Raw genomic sequence first — 22664 nt, 5'->3', positions numbered from 1 at the left:
GAACTTCCAGATGTCTGTTTCACACTTGCTCTTGAAAGCTGTGAGTGTGGGGTGGACTGGGTAGCAAATGTCACTGGGTAAATTCCACTTGACTAATCTTACATTACTCTGAATGTCTGTATTACTCCTTTGTCATTGAAAAATACTTGTAAGTTGAGATTTCTAACATAAAGTTTAAGATCTATAACAGTGTTAATTAAATTATGTCTACTGTAAGGGATAACAGTCATTCCCTTACTTAAAATAAGTTCTATCATTGTGAGGGGCTTTGTCACATGGTTCCAGATCTTCACATTGCATTGTCCATCTTACTGTTCCCCATGTCTTGTGGGTGGTTCCCCAAGTCACTAAGTTCTGTCTTCCCTACCCACACTCTGTTCCTCTGCCCATAGCATCCCTGTGGTGACTTTGGGATCCTCTGGTGGTTTTGTTCCTTTATGTGGTAGCTCCCTGGTGTGGTTTGATTGTGGCTGGGTCTCTTCTGGGTTGAGAACCCTTGATAAATGGTGTTGGGGTGGGTGGGGGATTGAGTAGCAAAGTTCAGCCTAGGTGGGGACAGAACCCTCTGAAAAATCCTCATTTGCCACAGTAGTGTTCTGTCCTCTTGCCTGCATTACTGTATTGCTATGGTCCTGTTGGGTCTCTTTATAGTGTTTTGTCCTCTTGCTTGGTCTCCTGTGATGTGGTGGTTATGTGGATACATCTTTCTGCAAAACCTACTGCTGGAGTGTGGATGACCTCTGGTACTTCTGCTAGAATTGTGTTCCAAAATCCAATTGGGTTCTTCCTGCTCTTTAGTGTTTCTGCCCATTTTGGCCATTTTTTCCTTATTTTTTTACTTCACAGTCCATGACCCTTTTACCTATATTCTGGTGTTTCTCTGTGGACCTGGGATTATCTTCACAGTCCTGTTACACAGACATACTTTCTTTGGTGGTGGCATCCTGTTTGGCCTTATCGTGGTCAAGTAGGATGTCCACTAATTTGAGGCTTGCCTGTTCAAGTGTTTTGTTCCACTGCTGTGTTAGTTCCTCAGAAGCATTGTTCCAGACTGGTTCTTTCATAAGCCTGAGTTCCCTTGGTGGAATTCCTTTGTCCAGGCTGTTCTTGAAATAGATCTCCCCCCATTGTAATCCTTTTAGTCTGTTAAGGATTTTCTTCAAATGGGCAAGGTTTGTGTCCATGATGTTCATTACGTCAGGATTTTGGAGGAGCAGCCATGTCTTTGCTTTCCCACTTGAGTTGGTGTGACCAGTGTGGTGCTCTAATTACATCCTTAAATTGGTAATCCTCAGTATCCAGTGACATCTTCTAGGTAGTGCGGCATGGTCAGATATTCATAGGATCATAGGAAGTTACTAGGCTATTGGCCCTGAGGCCCTTACAAGCCTAGCCAAGAATTAACCCATGTTACAACAAGTCAGCCCCCATGCCACTGTCCAGCAGGGACATAGGTGGAATCCCAAGGGTGTATTTTCTGTTCCCCATTCAGTTATCCAGGTTGCGCTTAAAAAGTTTTAATGAGGTACACTGCTTTATGTGGAATGGGAGTCTGTTCCACAAAAGGGGGAGTTTCTGGGAAACAAATCTGTCCTGCCAACAAGTCATACTGATGTCACAGACCAGGCTGAGGTCTCTTGTGCAGGTTACTCGAGTGGAACTTGACTTGCGGATATGCAGCAGTCCCATCAGGATAGGGTCTGAGATTGCTTTGTATGCCAGACAGAGGTCAACTCTCAGCAGTCCATAGGAGACTGAGTAGAAGGACAGGGCATTTAGTCTATCTGTATAGGGTAGATGTTTGAGGCCCTGGATTCTCTGGCATGACCACCTTGCCCCTGGATGAGATACCCTTACCAATGAGGAGGGCCATGTAGAAAGATTTCTGTACAGCTGAGGCAATATGGTGGTCAAAAGTCAGTTTGTTATCAACCTAGTTTCCCAAGTCCCTCATGACTGATTGCATGTTTAGTGCCTTATTATCAATGTGATAGTTTGTGGGGATGCCATTCTCCCCAAAAGGGATGATGATGTATTTTTTGGCATTCAGTTTGAGACCATGTTTCTGGCACTAGTCATTTGTTTGAGTGAGACCCTCTTGGAGGATGCCCACATCACTAGGGGAATTGCAATAGTCATCTGCAAACTTGGTCAGCCATAGCCCACTAGATTTGGCCTGCACCTCTGAGAAGTATATTTCAAACAGCAGAGGCCCCAAGACCGATCCCTGGGGTACACTGCTTGTTATGGATCTACTATTTGAGGTGGTTTCCCCTATTTTGACTAGGTGGGTTCTATCAGTGAGCCAGTTTGCAACCCATCTGGTAACATATGGATTGATGCCTAGTTGAGAGAGTTTATCTATTATACCTGAGTGGGGAATAGTATCAAAGGCCTTGGTCAGGTCAAGGTAGGCGGTGTGCACTGTCTTTCCCTCATCTATGGCCTTGTTGACTGTCTCAAAGAAGTCAATCAAATTTAACAGGCATGACCTCCCCTTGACAAAACCAAACTGTGTGGGATCAAGTTTCTGGAGGTTGCCAATGTCCTTGTTAATGAGGTCCATGATAATTGATATTCCAGAAGGTGGTATGGAGTGTGCTGCTTGAGTGTTTGACTCCCTTATATGGGCGAACAGTGCAACTAGAATACCAAAGATCCACTAATTGAAGGCAATTTGTGATATCCTACTCATAATCCATGGGCCTGGATTTCAGGACAAACAGGAAAAAACAAAACAAGGCTTGAATTGAAATACAATCAAATCTAGCCCACAGCTGACCTTAGATAGCTTATCTACCCCTCCTCTCCAGAGAAATAAGACAACTGGTGAAGTTTTTAGAAAAACTGTTTTATTTGGTCTTTACAGATGGATGATCATTCTTGCAATCAAATCTAATTGGATTAAGAAGGAGCACTGTCCTTGTTATAAGGACTTTATGAGGGGAGGGGTCAGAATAGCCAGGTGTTTTAATTGTTGGAGGTAAAATATGCCTAATTTGAATATGTTAAAATGGGACTGTGTTTTAGTTTGTTGAGGTAAAACATACCTTATTTAAATATGACCAAATGTCTATCAATGGGGTGGGGTATCCACACTGGTTAATTTTCCCCTATCCTCTTACAGTGCGTGTATTATATATCAATATCAGTTTACCATATTCAAGATAAGTTGAACAGTGACTCAGACAGTTCAAGCAAGATAATTCCTTTTTCCATTTTAAACAGGACCGTGTGTTACTACTTTAACTAAACAAAATGTCTCCTGCTTTCAGATACTTAGGATTCCCTAATGGTGTTTTCAGATCCACCTGAGAAATCAATATAGCAGTGTAAGCGCTTCGGTTTCCACTTTTTTCATCAGACTTTTTGTAGATTTCCAGACCTATTCACCTTGTTTTCAATAAAACAGATTGTGATTTTTGCTTTCTTAGTATTAAAACACTTTTGACAGAAAGCTAAGTATTGAGTGCAAGTGGTTTGCAGACATTTAGTTTACTGATGCAATGGAGCTCTACCTTCTCCAAAATAGTTTTCCTCTTGCCTTCAAGAGGCCCCATCTCTAGTTTATCTAGTACATGAAAGCTGAATCTTTCATGTACAGGGTTTTCCAGTGGATTTTTGAGCACTTTAAGTCTTATGTCAGATAAATGGTGGGACATTTTGGCCTTTAGTTTGTTAATATTTTATGCCCTTGTAGAAACGTCTACAAGAGCCACATTGGGCCTGTATATGACAAAATGAGTGTTACAACCGCACCTCTTGTGACTCGAGTTAGTCTTGTTAGGTGGGGGCTCTTGTTGGAGCTACACAAAATTTTTTTAAAAGGTGCAGTAGGGTGGTCCACATTTGAAGGTCCCGCTGTTTTCCTCTATGGGTTTGACCTTGCTCTAAACCCAGTCTCACACACTGAAAGAGGGGGATCGATATAAGTAAAACATGCTGAAATGCCGGAAAATGAACCTTGACAGAGAACTAAGAAATATCACAGATGAATAACTTGCACACATATTGTAGAACCAGTGATACAGTAGCAATACGAGGGTCTTATTTCAAATTCTGGCACCAATTAGAAAATCTTTTTAATTTGGTAGTATAAGATTTCCTATAGCAGGTTTGTTTGCCTCCTATAATACCTGCTGTGCACCCTCATAAAACAGAGGCCTAAAATGTATTAAAACTCTATTTTAGCTGAAGTTGTTTCAAGCTGGGGTATATCAAACAACCCCTAACTTATGTGGGTATGTTCAGTCTGTGAGGAAGCTTCAGGTAATTGGCCTTGGCCATTTTCAAAATAAGGGACAACCACTGTTGCCTGTCCAAAAGGGAGCCATCACACTGATCTTTGGATAGTCCTACTGAATCTTCAGAATGACCCTGGATACCACTGAAAATGATAGAAAGGCATAAAGGTACATTCCCATCCAAGGAAATGAGAATGCATTTATTTCCATGCCTACTTAAAAGGAGTCCTAGAGCAGAACTTTGCCAAATATTTGTTGTGAATGAAGGCAAACAGATCTGAGGTGCTCCACATAGCTGCATCAAATCATGGGAGACCCCCACCCCCGGTTCAGTTTACATTTATGAAGGTCTGTTCTGGTCCTGCTCAGCTCGTCTGCCATGTTTTGTTCTGACAGAATGTAATTAGAGTGAGATTATGCTGAATTTCTATAGTCAGGCTACTGTGGCTAATCTGTAGAGAGGGTAGAATCTGGAACCCTGCTGTTTGTTTAGTACCATGTGACTGTGGTGCTGTTTACAATCACTTGTAGTGGTCCTGGCACCACAAAAGTGGCAGGGAGTCCAGGAAGCTCCCATTATCTGGAAATCTGTATATTTTATAAAGCATGTAATGCCATAGTAGAAGTAGGCAATTCATCTGTATATGTACAGATATATGGTCAGATAAATGGTATGTAGACATTAGCCCCAGACAGTTGTCTCAAATACAAAGTGTATCCTCTATTCTGTAACCTTTGGACAGACATTTAATAAGACAGCCTTGTCAGTGTTTTACAACTGTTAATAAAGGCTGCATGAGTAGTCAGCAGTGATAATGCTGCACTGATCTCAGTGATCTAATCCACAGCACACAATTTTAGGTGAAAACTGAAAGACATCCTACACTGTGTGCTTGGGGGGAGGCCAGAAATGTCTGGTATGCATCCATGGATCATTTTAGCAGGATTTATTTATGGTTTCATTAGAGGTTATTAGGAAAAAGACAATAGATATAGAGACACATATATTTGAACAAGAAAACTTAGACAAAGAAAATTGTTATCAAACAATAATAAAAAACAAAAATTTCTATACAAACTACAGAAAGTAAATAAAGATTATAGATAATTGTACAAATTAAAAAACAAAAAATGAAATAAAAAAGGCAGAGATTAAAAAAAAAATAACCAAAAAAAATAAAGAGTTATTAGAGAAGGAGTAAAAAAAAAAGAAAGAATAGGAGAAGAGATAGGAAATACAGAAAGATAGAAAAGGAAAATCAAGAGGAAGAGAGAGAAACATCAATAGAAGAAGAAGGAGAGGGAGAAGGAGAGAGGAGAGATAGAGGAGGAAGGGAGGAAGAGAAAGGAGAGAGAGAAGAGGGGAGGAGGGGAAAGAGAGTTATGGAGAGAGAAACACAAGGAGGAGGAGAGGAGAGGGACAAGGGGAAACAACTTTGAGGAGAAAGTAGTTAAGGGACACAGAAAGAAGCTTAGTTGGAATTTGGTTTAGTTATAGTAGGATGGAAGTAAGTTCTGTGGTGAGTTGAGAGGAGGTTGATTAGGTTCAGTTAGAGGAGTTTAGTTTGAGAGGTTTGAGTCACCAGTTAGAGTATTATGGGGTTTTAGGGAGTTTAGCAGTAGAGTAGAGAAAAGTTAGGAGGTTAGGAGTATTTGGACAAAAAAGTGGTTTAGAAGTAAAAGGGGAAAGAAGTACATGTAGTACAGTTCTGTTCAGTTCAGTTGCTGCACCTTCTCAGGACAGTAGTGTTCAGTTCGTTTGCCAGTTGCAACAAAAGCAGCTGGTTTTTCCTAGTAGGCTTCCAGGCTAATTATTTTTTTGTTAGTTTGAGTAGTAGAGTTGGGGAGAAAGAGGTTAGTATAGAGAGGAGTAGTTGAGAGAGAAGAGTAGATTTAGCTGGGAGGAAGAAGAAAGTCTTAATTCTATGGGAGGTTAAGGAGGTTTTAATAGTTTTAATTAATAGTAGTTGAAACACACATAATTGTATAAGAAGTGACCAACCATCAGACAAGGTGTTGGTTGTCAATTGTGTGGGCACAGTGTAGTGGTAGATAGGTGTTAGATAAGATAGTGAAATGATAAGCTAGAGAATCTAATGAGGGCTTAAAAGCTTAAGAGTTTTTTTTTTTTTTGCTTAGTAGAGTTTAGAACCAAGTTTCAAAAAGTTTAAATATAGCTTGAAATACTTTTTGAGTGAGTAGTTGGTATATTCAGAGATGGATTTAGTGTGGAATCATCAAGCAGAACATCAAGAATCAGCAGTTGTAATGTAAAGTAGCTAGAGGGGATATAGGTCATTTATAAAGAAGGGGTCCAAGGATAGAGCCTTGGGGAGGGGAGGGGAGATAGGATGAAGAGGAGAGAAGAGGAGAGTTCCTTGTTCCTGTTAGTCTGTTAGTGTGAGAGACAGAAGGAACCAAAAAGGTTGGACAGGTAAGGAAAGAAGAGAAGAGAATTTTAAGAGAGAGAAGAGTTGACTGGTTGAAAGGGTCTTGGACAGGTCAATAAAGAGAGCTGAAGATAGGATGTTATGAAATTCATTCATACATCATGTTTTTTCTGCACCCATCTATCCGCAGATCTCTAAATATTACTCCCTATACACTTAAGAAATGCAGGCATCATTTTCATCACCAGGTCTTCACAAAAAAGTTTTTTGCATGTGCATTCCCATATCTATGCATGCTGTACACAGACCTATGTTATAGACATTAATCAATGCTTCAAAGGGATGCTTGGGACTTAAATGACTACAGAGTAAGTGCCTGGCTGCAAACAACTTCAATTAGGCAGGGGATGACTGAAAACATTCTTGTATGACTGTCTCACGGTGTATTTGTGCAAAACAAAACAGATATTTTGACATTTTTGGTGCAGTAATGCTTTAAGGACAGCACACATAACAATTCTTCTTTACTACCTAACTTGAATGACATAAACCATGAGGAAGTGCTTGACATATAAACTTGTCGCAGAGAGACAGAGAGTAACAAAATCAATGGTCTCCTGTCACTGACATGCCGTTGTAGCTGCTCAGACAAGGTGACATGAATATGCACCGTATCCATAGCTGATGATGATCGACCTAACACTATTACTGATGATGCACAGTATGATGACAACCATGATGCACCTCTCTCTTGGGCATAGTGACACACTTTGAGGTAATATTAAATCTTGCAGTGAAGTAACAGACACATCCTATACTATCAAAAGTACTGTAGCCAAAAGAGTCAAACATTACTTGTTGAAATCTGTACATCTTATGGTTTATAAAGAAATACTGCAGCACTGGCAACTGCATAATGTAGTCTTACAGGAGGCCTTCTTGCAAAAGTTAAGAGTAAATGTTGGCCTACTGATAGAGGTACCTCTTTTTGCCTTGATCTCATATGGAATATTCAGGTAGAGGTATGAAAATATTTTAGCTAGTGGCTCTGAAATGTCACTAGTGCCGTCATCTTTCATCATCATCATCATTATTATTATTATTATTATTATTATTACTAATATTACTAGAAAATGGATTGTTATTTTCAATGTATTAAATATAAACAGAGAAAAAAATACAATGTTTGCTCTGTGCTCTTGATTTCTTATATATGTGTTATGGCATTTGTTACTAAGAAGTCCAACATGGAAAGTATAGACTTATCTTGAATGCAACAAGTAAAAAATGCATTCAGAACTGGGATTCATCAAAATGGAGAAACTTTATTTTCCCCAAGATGTGATTAAGGAAGTGAAGGTGACAACAATCCTTGTGTGGATCTACAGGTGTTTGCCACACACAAAGACACATGATCTTAAATTCAGTTTCAGCTTCAAAGTGGAAGTCAAACTTACATCATTTGTGGCTATAAAACACAAACATCCAATATATATAGCGGATACTTATGACCTGAAATTAATGTTGCAGGTTCTAGTTCTGTGATTCAGGTTTTGCTCTGCTCTGCACTGCAGTATTTATATTTTTTCATTTACAAATCTGATTCTAATTCAGACTGCATAGCAGGACTTCATAGTCAATAACTGTACAAACAAACTGTGAAAGGTCTCAACGGCATGCATAAAAAGGAGAATAAATCTTACAGGCATGTATAACTCTACTGCAATTTGGCATCAGTCTAACTCGTACTATGCAACAGAGTTGACCCAGTGTTATGCTGCTACCTAGAGTTTACAAACTAGAATTACAATCAAAAATGGTATTAACCTATTTTTTAAAACAAAAACATCTTAATTAAATTATTAATCTGACTATTAATGTTCTTTGAGTCACATTGAATAAGACACTAATAATTAATGGAAACTTTTTTTTTTTATGAAGCCATTCTGTATCCTTTTCTGTCACATAAAATATTCAAGTATATATACTTTCAGCTTGGTATAAGAAGTCAGTTTAAGATGCCCAGTTAATATGCAGGCTGCTTTTCCATAATTCTTTTAGCCATAATACTGTATTTACTATAATTATTAGACAGGATATTCTACCATCTCACAATTTTGTCCTGTTTTCAGTTCTCTGCTCTTGCATGCAGTGAGTAATACAACAGGACTGAAGAGAGAAATAATTGCATTTGCCCATTTAAAACTGTTTCAATTCTGCCTCCTAAGGGCCAGATTCTGAAACATTTTTTCTCAGTGTAAATTACTCTGATATAAGCCTGCCCAATTCTGAAAGATTTCCAAATCTTTTGTTATATGACCCCCAGTGTAAGTCTGTTTATACATAAGCCTTACACCAAAGTAAGTCACTTTCACTGAGCACATGTCTTTTGGAATTAGGATAAAGTAAGTCACTTCCAATGAGAACAAATATTTTGGAATCTGGCCCTATATAACATGCCTACCAGTGCTTAAGGTAATATTGGTCGCTTCAGCGTTTGGTAAACACACTAATAGAAAACGGATATATTTGAGTGCAGCTTTTTGCAAAGTTGATATTTTATAAGCTCAAAGTAACTCTCTGTTCTAATTTCATACTGCTGAACTCAAATGAGTGTCATTTCAATTTGCAGAACTGATTTGCCAACAACATTATAGTTTTTTGAAGGCAATGAGGATAGTTACCCAAAAATTACCACTACATTCATTCATTCTTTCCACTCCTAAAGCACAAAAAAGAAGCCTGAACAAAAGTCAGTACCCCTCTTAATGCACAGCTATGTAGCTACAACCCTGTTAGTAACATCTACTTTAATCATCTAATGTATTCACCAAAATGTAGCACATCCAGATGTTTTGATATTTAACAATCAAGCCCATATTTGCCAAAGGATATACTATAAAAAAACTATTTTTTTTACTTTTAGCTTTGTGTTTGAATGGTGTGACTTTTCTTCAGCATTTTCTGGATTACAGTTTAATAAGTAAATGAAGGGACCAGGGTAATCACTGTGCAGACAGAATCAGACCACAATTCAGTTTCACATTTTTCACAAAGATGGTCTTTTCCCACATGATATGTCATTTACTTTAGCACTGTACTCTGAAAATGTCACATCAGTATGGCTAAAACCAAAATTTGAATTTGTGAGGCAACAGTTAGTACTTATTAGCTAAAGCAAAACATACTCTGCAGTAATTCTAACATATAAATTTACTGCATCGCTGAAACTTCTAGCCATATATTTATTGAACACTTTTGAGAATTTCAGTTTTCATAGCATCAGAGAATAACAATAAAATGAAGGCTAGACTCATTTGAACCAAGTGTATGAAATCTTAAAAAAATACTGCTTAATTTTAAAATAATGAAAGTCATAACTGCAAATAAACTAAGACTCAAGGGAATTGCACAATGAAAGCATTACAGCAGTTCTAATACTGCCATTATAAAATGCTTGTGTACCCACAGGTAATGAATGTTCGGCTTTTCACTCATACAGCTATGCTATATCACATCCTATACAGCTTTATGGCAAAACGTTCTGCAGGCAAGTCAAAGGTTTCTTTATAAGCATATACTTAGACAAAACATATTTAGGATTACCAGTTTCTGACGTTGAAAGATTTATGTACTCTTATAAAATATTCTCTGAATATTGAATGTTCTTTGTTCTCCTGTCTAACAGCAGAAATTAGAATAATAAGTCTGCCTCACAGTAAGATGCTGTCTGGTTCGATTCTCAGCTAGAGCGTCTTCTACGTGGAGACATGCGTGAATGGCCGTACCTTCGTTGAAGGTTGTACGTCAGGCCTGGCAAGCTGGTATGTAAAAATCAACTGCCAATCATTAGCGGACCAGAGTTCCGCTGTGGCGACCCCTAACTGGGAAAAGCCGAAACACACAAACAAACACTGTAATGTAGGCTTCTTTGGAATTGCAGTGTAGGCCAATAATGACCACAGCATGCTTTAAGTGTCAAATATAGCAAAATGGGTACTTTGAGATTTATGAACAATGCTATTATGTAGATCAGAAATAAAATAATTTTACATTAACATATGATTGACCTTTCTCTGTGCATTTTTTTTATTCATTTGCTTCTGCTGATCATCAGCTCCCTCCTCCAACTGATTCATTCTTGTTAGTTCCCTTTTTACCAAGCGTGATAACCACATGATAGCCCTGATAGCCAGGGAATTGTTATGGCTAGGCTTGTATAGGATTTCAAAAAGCTTGTAGAGCCAGCAAACAGTGACAAGCATAAAGTAATTTATTTGTTAGGAAGACATAAAGCTAAAAATAAAGCAAACCGGTTTCGGCTGTCAAGCCTTCTTCAGTGCATTAAATGAATTAAGCATACAGGCAAATATATACAGTATAGCACCACCTGAAGTCAGTAGGTGTAAATTGCATCCTTCATTAAAGATATCCATTCAAACCTGGGGGAAACAGGGCACCCAATTTAATGATCCATTTTTTTCCATATTGTTTAATAACTGATGCCATCCTGATTTGTTATTACTGTTTTGTTGCATTCTGTCAATCACTGTAAATCTAAATGTGGCTTTGGGGTGTTTTTGTGTATGTTTATAAAGCACACTTGTTAGTTTACCAGTTCTAATATCACTGAAGTGTTCTGATATTCTGAATTTGACACACTTGGATGTTTGTCCCACATAGAAGGTGAACAGTTACAGGAGGCCATGTAAATCACCCATTCAGATGGGCAATTGGCAAAAAACTTTATAGAGAATACTTGTCCAATATTTTTACTAGTAAATTCTTTTGTCTTAGACATATTCTTACAATGGGTACAGTGTCCGCATGGGAAGCATCCCTGCAGGGGCCCCCCTTCCAAAGTTATTTGTTTAGCGCTGTTGTCAGATCTGTTCACTTGTTTATAATGATTCAAAAATGAACCAATGTTCTTCCCTCTTCTGTAGGAAAAGTGACATGTATCCTCTAACAAGGTGCTAGGCTTGGTGTCAGCCAATAGGATGTTACAATGTCTGCGGACACTGTTAATGAGGACATCCGTATTTCTCCCATAGGTGGTCAGCAATCTGATTTGGGATTTATTACTTTGTTTTTTGTCTCTATATTGAAGTAAGGTATCCCTATCTTTATTTGCAGCACATCATCTACCATGAGCAATGTCCCCTTTCTTATACCCTCGGTCACTGAACCTATTAACCAAATCAGACTCATATGTATGATAAGTCTCAGCATCAGAACAAATTCTCTTCAGACGTAAGAATTGTGACTTTGGGATGTTTCTGCATATATGGGGGGGATGAAAGCAGGAGGCATGGAGCAAGGAGTTATACTCTGGGTATTTCCGATAGACCTTAGTTGTCAGTGTATGGTCTGCATTTCTAGTTACTAATACAGCCAAAAAAGTGATTTTATCTATGTCAAATGTAATCATAAACTGAATGCCCCATTTTGTTCTCATTCAATTATGTGACAAACTCTTTGAGGTATATACCAACCAGCAATCATCCAGATATCTCCTCCATATGTCGATCTCATCCATGTATATATTATGAGCTCTATCATAAATGATCTGTTCCTCGATGTAAGCCATGAAGGGATTGGCATAGATTGGAGCAAACGAGGCCCCCATTGCAGTGCCTTTGGTCTGTAAATAACAATTGTTCCCATAGTATCCAACATTTTTGGTTAATACATGCTCAGCCAAACAGAGCAATAATGTATTGAAACCTGGTGGATATAACTCGGACTTGATTAACCAATATTCTAAGGCATCTAAACCTGCCCAATGGGGGATGTTGGTATATAATGCAGAAACATCCAAAGTACACAAATACCACCCCATTTCTAACTGCATGTCTGATATAATCTGAAGAAACTCCGAAGTGTCCTGTATTCTAGCTGTAACACATTTAAGCAAAGGTTTGAGATGTAATGTTAGGAACTGGAATAGTGATTCTGTGATTGAGCCTCTGCCTGAGACAATAGGTCGACCAGGTGGGTTTTGTAAATTTTTGTGGATTTTAAGTAAAAAATATATATATTGACTACAATGGTCAAATACTGTAAGATGATACAGAATATCATCTGTTATGATTCCCTACTCCCTGGCTGATTGCAAAAACACATCTATTTGCCTCTTAAAACTGGGTGTAGGGTCTATTACCATATGTGTGTAATACCTATTGTCTGACAATTGCCTCATAGCTTCAGAGTTGTATATATACCAATCTTGAACCACAGTGGCTCCACCTTTGTCTGCTGACAATATTACAAATTCCTTGTTATCTGCCAATTCTCAAATCATGTCCATCTCCTTGTTGGACACATTATTGTGTTTAGCCCGAATATCCCTAAAGTTAAAGTGTAGATCTTTGAGAATGGAGTTGTAAAACATAGACACATTGGGATGCATGGGTGGGACGAAGTTTGATTTATGATACCCGAAACTGGAGTTAGGTTCTGAGTCAGCAGTTGTCTGAATAAATACTTTCAAGTTTAATAATCTACAAAAATCAGAGACATCTTTAGCAAATGTGTCTTCAGGAACAAAGAAACCAGGTATGAAGTTCAGACCTTTATTCAGTATTTTTATATGTGTAGGAGACAATTCAGTCGATGATATATTCAACACATTATTTATTTCTGTACAATCAGCCTCAACAGATCTACCATGCTGTCCACCCCTGTGTTTCCTCCCCCACGTTTACACTTGACCCTAAAGGGGTGGAAGAGTTCCTCCTTTTGGATACTGGTGAGTCAGAGCTGTGTTGTGTATTGGAGTCCAAAGTCGTAGAGGATTCCTCCCCTGATTCATCACAACTGGATGTATTGGATTTTTTGAGGATGGACCGGGGTCTTTTCCTTTTTACTACCTTCCTGTTAAAAGAATCAAATCTGACAAGTTTATTGGTTGAGAACGGATGCCCACCCTCATAGTCAGTGAGATCTCGGTGGAACTTACTCATTTTCTTATCTTTCAATGTTTGTTCTAGGGTTAGGAGATCCTGCCCTAGTTTCTTTAGGTTGTTTTGGTAACCATCCTGCCCTTCACATTTGACAATATCGTTACACATATCAGTGATCTCTAGAATGTTCTTGTCAATGATCCTGTCATGATATGAGGCCAAAATCTTAACAAATTCCATTGATGTCTTGTGCTGTGCCACGGCCCATTGTTCTAGTAAGATGGGGTCCGCCTCAGAGACTAGAGGTTGTGTGCGGACTCTAAGCCCTCTAGGTGATACATCCTTGTCTATAAAAGTTTGGCATGCCACACATTGGCTCTTAGAGTCCTCATACTTTTGTTCAATTTGTGAAAAGTGACCTCACATCTATTTGTTGTCAGAGAGGCTTCATTGCTATTATGTTCACCCAGATTGGTGAGGCCAAAAGCCGCTAGGTCATCTCTATCAGATGAGAGGCCTTTCAATAAAGTTCCATATTGGACTGAATCAATACCAAAACAATATTCATAAAAAACTATATAAAAAGTTTATTGACTCATGTATGATAAAGAATGGCAAACATAATCAAAGTATATATGGTGTTCAATTAAATTATGAACAGTCAGTGCCAAGTCCTCAATCAAATTATTCAGATATTCAACATCACTTCGCTGCATAAATGAGGACAAAAAGGCCCCTGCTGTCATTTATGATCAAAAAAGTACTGAAAAAACAGAACAATAATAGCTACTGTGCTGGGTTGTTTCCCCTTATATGTACTTGCAGTGCTATGTCCACATAAGAGTATCAAAAACTTCCAAAATCTGTATAATAGAACAATATCAGCCCCTGTATTAATAAGTATGCAGTGCTGAGTTCCATAAATATTGTCCAATTGAAATCCAAAGTTGCCAATCAATAACATACTTTATAATCAAAAATACTATCCAATCCATCTATTTGTTATGGAGATATTGAAAGAGCCCCATATAATATATTTTGTTTTGAAAAGATCCCCATGTCACATAAGTGAAATAGTGCTTTAAGGCTTAAACCATATACCTTAGTTATGTGATGTGTGAGGGTTACACAAACAATAACTAGGTAATATAGAAAACAGGATAAAATGACAGGACAGGAATCACAGTCCCCAAATAATAATTATTGCAAACTACTGTATCCAGTTATCCTAAGAAAATGAGAAGTTCCGAAAGTGTCCCTGCAAATAGTCAACATATAAAAATTTGAGGAAAATCGCTGACAATGGTAAACTAGCATCCCCAACTGGACCCTACAGTAATCTCCTAAATCAAAGATATGAATAGAACGTCTTCACAAGCCTGTGCTCAATTGTAATCAAGCTTGTCTCATAAATTATAAAGCCTTCATTAAGAAATAAAGTGATGACACCTGTCTTTAAGACACCATGAGACCCATAAATGTTTGCATAGGTCCGTAACTAAAACACATATTATCCTAGGGTCTAGGTTGTCCGTACAATCTATAGTTTGATTACTGAGAAATTTCCAAGTTGTGTCTCTTCTCTACACTAAATACAACATACAGCTGTCCCTTAACCATACGTCATAAATGACTAAGGGAATCGAAGGAACCCCCCCCCACATACCCCTGTATATATTGGTTACCAAGTTCCAATGGTTCAAAACAACCTAACATACCCCAAAGGACCTTTCAGTATATCAAGGGCCCACTATACATAGAAATAGCATGGAACCTGTGAACAAATAGTATTTAGCTTCACACATTCGTTTAAACAAAATGGCGCCTGTAATAACCAGGATGATGTTTACTACGAAGCACAATATACTATCAAGTATTCCCCATTTGAACCATTCCAAAGCCATAAAATGGTCTATAATATTTTCCGTGTTTCACAAATGTGCCCCGCATACATAGATTGGTCCTACTCATAAAGGAAGGACATACCTATAGTATTACAAAATCCTAAAAATATAATAAATGTAATTAACTGTCTCACAGTATGCAAAGAGTCCTGTAGGCAAATAGTCCAATGCCCAAATTGCACCAATGTAAACAGTATCCAGGTGGTCCAGTGCGATAGAAATATCAAAACTGCATGAACATGTCCAAAAAATAATATTAATCGAATGATGTTCAGTTAACAACACTCCACCTTCATGGGGCTGGTTTCTGCTATTTATCACAATCCAGTATCCAATGACACCGATAGGGTAAACCCCCAGTTACAAACAATATCCCAAAATCACAAACAAAAATAATATTAATCAGATGATGTTCAGTTGACAACACTCAGCCTCCGTGCGGCTAATTGCCGCTATCTCTCACAATCCAGTTTCTAATGCCACCAAAAGGGTAAACCCCCAGTTGCAAAAATGTCCCAAAGTCACAAAACAAAAAAATCCTTATACATCCAAAGGTAGCCCAATGTATATTCAAAGTACCTGATAGAATCCAAAAGTGTGGGGATGGGCCGATGAGCTTAAAATAATTTAGCGTATGTTGAAAAGAATGCTTCTTCACCTCATCCCCTATTTAGAATGACAAACAATGTCCCGGTTATTTCACTCTGTAGAAAAAGCATAAATATATTGAAAGAAGCAATAAAGATGTCCTCCAGTTGGTATAACTAACTAAGCTAAGTCTTCCACTGACATGGGAGTCTCAATCCACAACACGCCACCGACCAACAGCAAGGGAAAACCCAATGTCAAAAAAAGGAGGAGCATGTACGGTAGCTGCATAGCTCCAAAATCCAATCGCATTCCAAAAAACTTGTAGAGCCAGCAAACAGTGACAAGCATAAAGTAATTTATTTGTTAGGAAGACATAAAGCTAAGAATAAAGCAAACCAGTTTCGGCTGTCAAGCCTTCTTCAGTGCATTAAATTAGTTAAGCATACAGGCAAATATATATAGTATAGCACCACCTATGGGAGAAATACAGATGTCCTCATTAACAGTGTCCACAGACATTGGAACATCCTATTGGCTGACACCAAGCTTAGCACCTTGTTAGAGGATACATGTCACTTTTCCTATAGAAGAGGGAAGAACATTGGTTCATTTTTGAATCATTATAAACAAGTGAACAGATCTGACAACAGCCCTAAACAAATAACTTTGGAAGGGGGGCCTTTGCAGGGATGTTTCCCATGCAGACACTGTACCCATTGTAAAGATGAAAGAATTTACTGGTAAAAATATTGGACAAGTATTCTCTATAAAGGTTTTTGCCAATTGCCAGTCTGAATGGGTGATTTACATGGCCTCCTGTAACTGTTCAGCCTTCTATGTGGGACAAACATCCACATCCAGGTGTGTCAAATTCAGAATATCAGAACACTTCAGTGATATTAGAATTAGTAAACTAACAAGTGCGCTTTATACACATACACAAAAACACCCCAAAGTCACATTTAGATTTACAGTGATTGATAGAATACAGCGAAACAGTAATAACAAATCAGGATGGCATCAGTTATTAAACAATATGGAAAAAAAATGGATCATTAAATTGGGTGCCCTGTTTCCCCCAGGTTTGAATGGATATCTTTAACGAAGGATGCAATTTACACCTACTGACTTCAGGTGGTGCTATACTGTATATATTTGCCTGTATGCTTAATTCATTTAATCCACTGAAGAAGGCTTGACAGCCGAAACCGGTTTGCTTTATTTTTAGCTTTATGTCTTCCTAACAAATAAATTACTTTATACTTGTCACCGTTTGCTGGCTCTACAAGTTTTTTGGAATGCGATTGGATTTTGGAGCCGTGCAGCTACCGTACGTGCAGGGGCCTGCTCTTCTAGGCTTGTATAGGCCCTAGGGCCGATAGCCTAGTACCAGCCTATGAACCTATGAACCTATGAGATGAGCTATCATTATGGCAGCCATTGGGGTGGTCCAATAGTTTTCTTATTTGTTTCTAATCAAACATCACCATCCACACTTTGATGTGCAAGGGAAGGGGGCGTGCAATGGACTTGTCTTTCTTCCACAAGGAATGTTCCCATCAAGCAGTCCTGTCAACAACCCTGAAGCATGGGTGGTGGCTTTACCAGGGAAATTGCACCTGTTCAGTGCACCCCCATGTGCAACAAACCCTCTCCAATGCCCTCCCAGGAAATGCAAGTTGGCCATAATCCATGACTTTTCACCCTCTCATTTGCTCCTTGACCCCTCTCCCTCCCTAGGTCTTCTAGTGCCAGTGATGCTAATGAAGCCCTTGACACCTGTGTCACAATCAAGGCTCCATGTCTCTGTACTAAGGCGACAACCTTTCTTTATGTATTTTATCATGTGGTCTAGAATTAAAATAATTTTACACTAATATACCACTGATGTTTTTTGTGCATACTCTTACAAATGAGTCAAATAACACTATTAATGGAAAAATGATTCTGCAAAATGCACAGGCTTAAGTATGCAAAATCAGTTTTTAATTTTGCACTCATTTGTCCAGTAAGATTTGTGTGCAAAGCTTGTGCTCATCTTTAACCCAGTAAACCCACATGCCTTTTCTTGCTGGTATAAATTATACAACAGTCCACAGGATGAAGTATATACAATACAATGTGGCATCTCTCCCTTCAGTTCATACAATTTTCATATATAGTCACCTTCAAGGCAGTGTGTACTCAAGCAGTTTTTATCAATGAAACACTGTCCTGGAGTGCTAAGATTAGGTGAGACTCTACTATGAGTACTGGCAGTACTATACTCCTCCATAACCCAGTCTTGTTAACAACTTTTCAAAATGTGACACGAGAATCTGGAACTCCTGCTCTAGTGGGCAGTGGCCTTAGACTTCTGAATACTTTCACCAGTTTCTCTTTTCAGTTCAAACACTTTCTTCAGGAAAAAGCAAAATGTGCCTGCCCAAGTGAACTACCTAAATAATGCAGCCTGACCAGCTGTAATGGTGTAGGTTCATTCAAGAAGAGCCTTCAATGGAGTCTTTAAGACTATTATTAGACAGTACAGTGTAATGTAATATGCATGGGTTTTGTTTACATCAAGCCATCTTAACACTGCGTTTTGTACACATATGTATACATAGACCATGTATAATTATTCTCATGCACGTCACTGTAACATAGGTGGCTGAAAATGGGGCTTAGTGGCCCAGTTCATCTACCAATAAATAAATGTGCCTTTTTGAATCATGCAAATAAGCAATTCACACCTTTAATACCCTTAATTCTACTAATGATAATTCCATGAGATAAAAAAAACAGAAGATTTTTTTTTCAAATCTAAAATAAAATCCATGGTCAATTCTCTAACCATAGTGTGTGTGTGTGTGTGTGTGTGTTTGTATAAATATATTCCAAAGACATGCATCTGGAGCATTTCTCCCTGGGCTTCCGCTGAAAACAGGCTCTGTGGAACCTAGTCGGACTTTCCCGGTCAACAAATGATAAATAAAAATTAAAAAAAAAAAAAAAATATATATATATATATATATATATATATATATATATATATGTGTGTGTGTGTATTAATAAATTTTAATTTTATTCGTTCCACAAATATTCTGATACGGGAGGATAAATCTTCAATATATAACCATTTAATACACAGCTATAGTTAATTTTATGCAAAAGTTTTAGTACACTTAAAGAGGCATTACAATCCAACAAAACTGGCTCAAGTTGATTTCTTCCTGAAGTGTACGGACAAATTAATTGCTGGAAGACTAAAATATTCAGATAAGGTGTACACATTTCATCAATATGTTCCACAGAGTGTAAGAATGTTACATTTAAACTTCAGCACTTTCTAACAAGGGGAATAATTATGTCTTACTTGCAGTGCTTATAATGATCTCTCAGACAGCCTTATGTGTTTGTGTGCACTGTTGTTGCCACCTGCATAACCATTTCCTGTACTCTTTATAACTGTAGATTTGTGTAATTCTTTTTCTAGGCAAGTTTCTATAACACCAGACATCTGCATTTGCTGTGACTGTGTCACATTGGTATTTAATATCTTGAACAGTCTTGACACTGTAAATAAACTGGCCTGGCTCTATAATGATGAACAAATCAGTCAGTTAATATTGGTTATAATTATTTTTTGCATATGCAATATACTGCTGGATAAATAAAGAAAAAATCTTCCTATAATAAAACTGAAAAATCCAAAGCCAAATTAAAGTAGTCCACATAAGATCAAAATAAAAATTCTGTTAGCTATTATGGCAGGTGGCATGCTGGTACACATGATTTAAAGGGATGCAGTATTGAATAAAAGGATTTTACAGACTTATGATATAATATCAAGCAAAAAGCAAATCACGTTTCCACTGAAAAAAGCAGTGTCTGTGAAGAAAACAGTAGGGCCTAATTACTTAATCAAATCAGTAAAACAACAATGAAAATAAATAATGCTGATATAAAATAAATAACGGATGTAAATAATAAAACAGCTATTGCTTACTTCTTCATTGATGTACCAATAAAGGGATGTATCCTTTAAAATAAACCAGTATTTCTTCCACTTCTGGGAAAAATAACTCTTTGCATCTTTCTTTTTCCAAAGCCAGCCTTCACAGTCTCCGCGACCAAGATCCTTACAAGAAATACGTCTTTTACTTATTGCAGCACCTAATAAATCAAAAGAATATGATGTCATTGTTCCTGTGTATTGAGGCTAGTTTTTCAAAGTACAATTTATTCATTTGTCTGTTTTAAAGCTTATTTTACAACAACAATTTGCAAAGCTGAATGTCAACTGTCAACAAGACAATTGAGTGATATAGGGTGCGCAGTGGTGCAGCAGGTAGTACTGTCGCCTCACAGCAAGAGATTTCCCGGTTCGATTCTCGGCTGTGGTGCCTTCTGTGCAGATGATGCATGTCCTCCCTGTGTTCACATGGGTTTCCTCTGGGTGTTCTGGTTTTCTCCTACAGTCCAAAGACATGCATCTGGAGCATTTCTGCTTGGGCCTCTGTTGAAAATGCACTCTGTCCCAGTCAGACTTTCCCAGTAAACAAATGTTAAATAAAAATAAAATAAAATAAATGTATCAATGAAGCATATGAATACCCACAGTTAAAAGAGACAGTGAATGTATCAGTAACTCCATTTTGAGTTAAAGTGATGGGACTTATACAGCTGGGGCAATATCTTGTAAAGAAAGCAATAAAGTTTGCTGCTAAAGTCTTCATGAAAGACTAATTACACAGATGTCACTACATATAAAATCCCTGAACGTTCCCATATTGTACAGAAAATATTAAGTGCTGTCAGCCCAATGTATTTGAGTATTCTTGAAGACAATAAAGTATTCCATGACTTTAATTATAGACAACTTCAATTTGGACTTATTTATATATTCAGAAAAATACTTATACTCTCCCTCCCACCAAAAAAAAAACTTTTATTGAAGTGTATTCAGCTAAGACATAAAGACCAAAATGCAACTTGTCTAAAGATTTATAACTTACTCCTAGATTTGGAGACCTCATTTATAACACTTGATACGAATCTGGAACACAGCTCCTCCACAGAAGGAGGCTGGCCTCCATGAAAAATGGTTCTCAGTGGGCCACCCATGTGGTCTTCAGTATTGACCTGACCTTCTTTAATTAATCTATTTCAAATGTAAGGTATCATTTTTCCTGCAGAAAATGCTTACCTTTTTCTACCCATTTAATTTCTAATCCAGTTGACATGCTGATGGTTTTCATTGCCTTCAAGCTAAGTAGGGCAAATAAGACTTTGCTATCCCCAACAACAGTCCTCAGCTCACCCTTCCATATCATTTAGAATTCCTAGGCAAGCTGAAAGATGTAATCTACAGTCTGTACCAGGTTTGCCCTGGGGCCTCTTCTCAATGGGCAATGGTTTGTACATTTCCAATGGGAGGTGAACAGAGGACATGATTAATAGAAACCCTCAATTTACTCCTCTTAACTTGGATGTATAACAGCTCTGTTACGAGATCCTCTTGAAGTGCACAGTTTCTCACTCTGTCATGAAAAGTGCAGCCAGCAACCTTATGAATCTCTGTAATCTTATCTTTTCAGTCACTATTCAAAGGTCATTTAACTAGATAAGGATGAAAACTCAGACTGTGAGAGATGGACAGAATAACACATCTCTTGTCCCACCACCATGGACCACTGCAAGCTCTACAATACAGCCACTGCTACAGTAAGCCATCGATCAGTCTGCAGGTCCCCTGTACTCTCACCTTTGAGCAAGAAACCAAAATAACTTAAACTCTTCCACCTATGGTGGAATTCTCCTTCTCACCTAAAGACAACAATGCACTCTTTTCTTAAAGAAGACAGTGTCTCTGTATCTTGAGGTACTGATTCTCATCTTGTTTGTTGCAAAATCAGCAACAAACTACTCCAGTGCATTCCAGAAATTACAGTCTCTTAAAGCCAAAAGAGATTTTATACAAACAAAGATGTATCATGTCTCTAGACTTTGATACTTTCCAAATGCTGGCTAAGCATTAATATCCTGTACATGAGATTCTGAAACAGGAGTGTAGGCAACACACACACTCTTGGTAGAGTCATATGGTCTAGATGAATTTATCTGCCATAACTCTAAGAATGCAGAAACAACATTTGCTACCACAAAAATCAAGGAACTAAAAGGAAGAAGCAGCAGTAGCTATGGGGCCCCACACTAGTGTAGCACCTCTTATATACAGACACTGAATAGCAAGCAGTAGCAGCAGAAGACACCATACTGGTATAGCACCTTCCATACACACACAGAAACTATATGACAAGCATCAGCAGCAGTCCTGGGGACCCATTCTGGTATAGCACCTCTAATATACAGAAAAATAGCAAGCAGCAGTCCCAGGGCCCCATACTGGTGTGGCATCTCTTATACGCAGACACTGAATGGGAAGCAGCAATAGTAGCCATGGATCCCTGAACTGGTGTAGCACCTCACCATAAGACATACTGAACACATGGGTACATGTCTCTCCTCTTCCCAAAACATATGTAGACTATATTACCGACTTTGATAACTCTTCTAATATCCACGCAAGAGCAAAGAATATATGCAATATTCAACACAGACAGACTCCTTTTTTGTTCTATTAATTTC

At 38.1% G+C, this 22664-nt stretch overlaps 1 protein-coding gene across 6 annotated transcripts in view; it reads right to left on the bottom strand.

Moving 5' to 3' along the window:
* The window catches only part of CNKSR2 (connector enhancer of kinase suppressor of Ras 2), a 2909208-nt gene that overhangs the window by 512292 nt on the left and 2374252 nt on the right, over positions 1 to 22664 (bottom strand). For all 6 annotated transcript variants that reach the window (XM_044072276.1, XM_044072278.1, XM_044072277.1 and 3 more), the window contains one exon: positions 20023 to 20189. In XM_044072276.1, coding sequence (XP_043928211.1) covers positions 20023 to 20189 — 167 coding nt within the window. The remainder of the gene's footprint in view (positions 1 to 20022; positions 20190 to 22664) is intronic.

The sequence above is a fragment of the Protopterus annectens genome, chromosome 5.part0 (genome assembly GCF_019279795.1).
Source record: "Protopterus annectens isolate FY-2018-M chromosome 5.part0, PAN1.0, whole genome shotgun sequence".
Taxonomy (NCBI): domain Eukaryota; kingdom Metazoa; phylum Chordata; order Ceratodontiformes; family Protopteridae; genus Protopterus; species Protopterus annectens.
The sequence above is the reverse complement of the archived record's forward strand: the minus strand, read 5'-3'. Positions and strand labels throughout refer to the sequence as shown.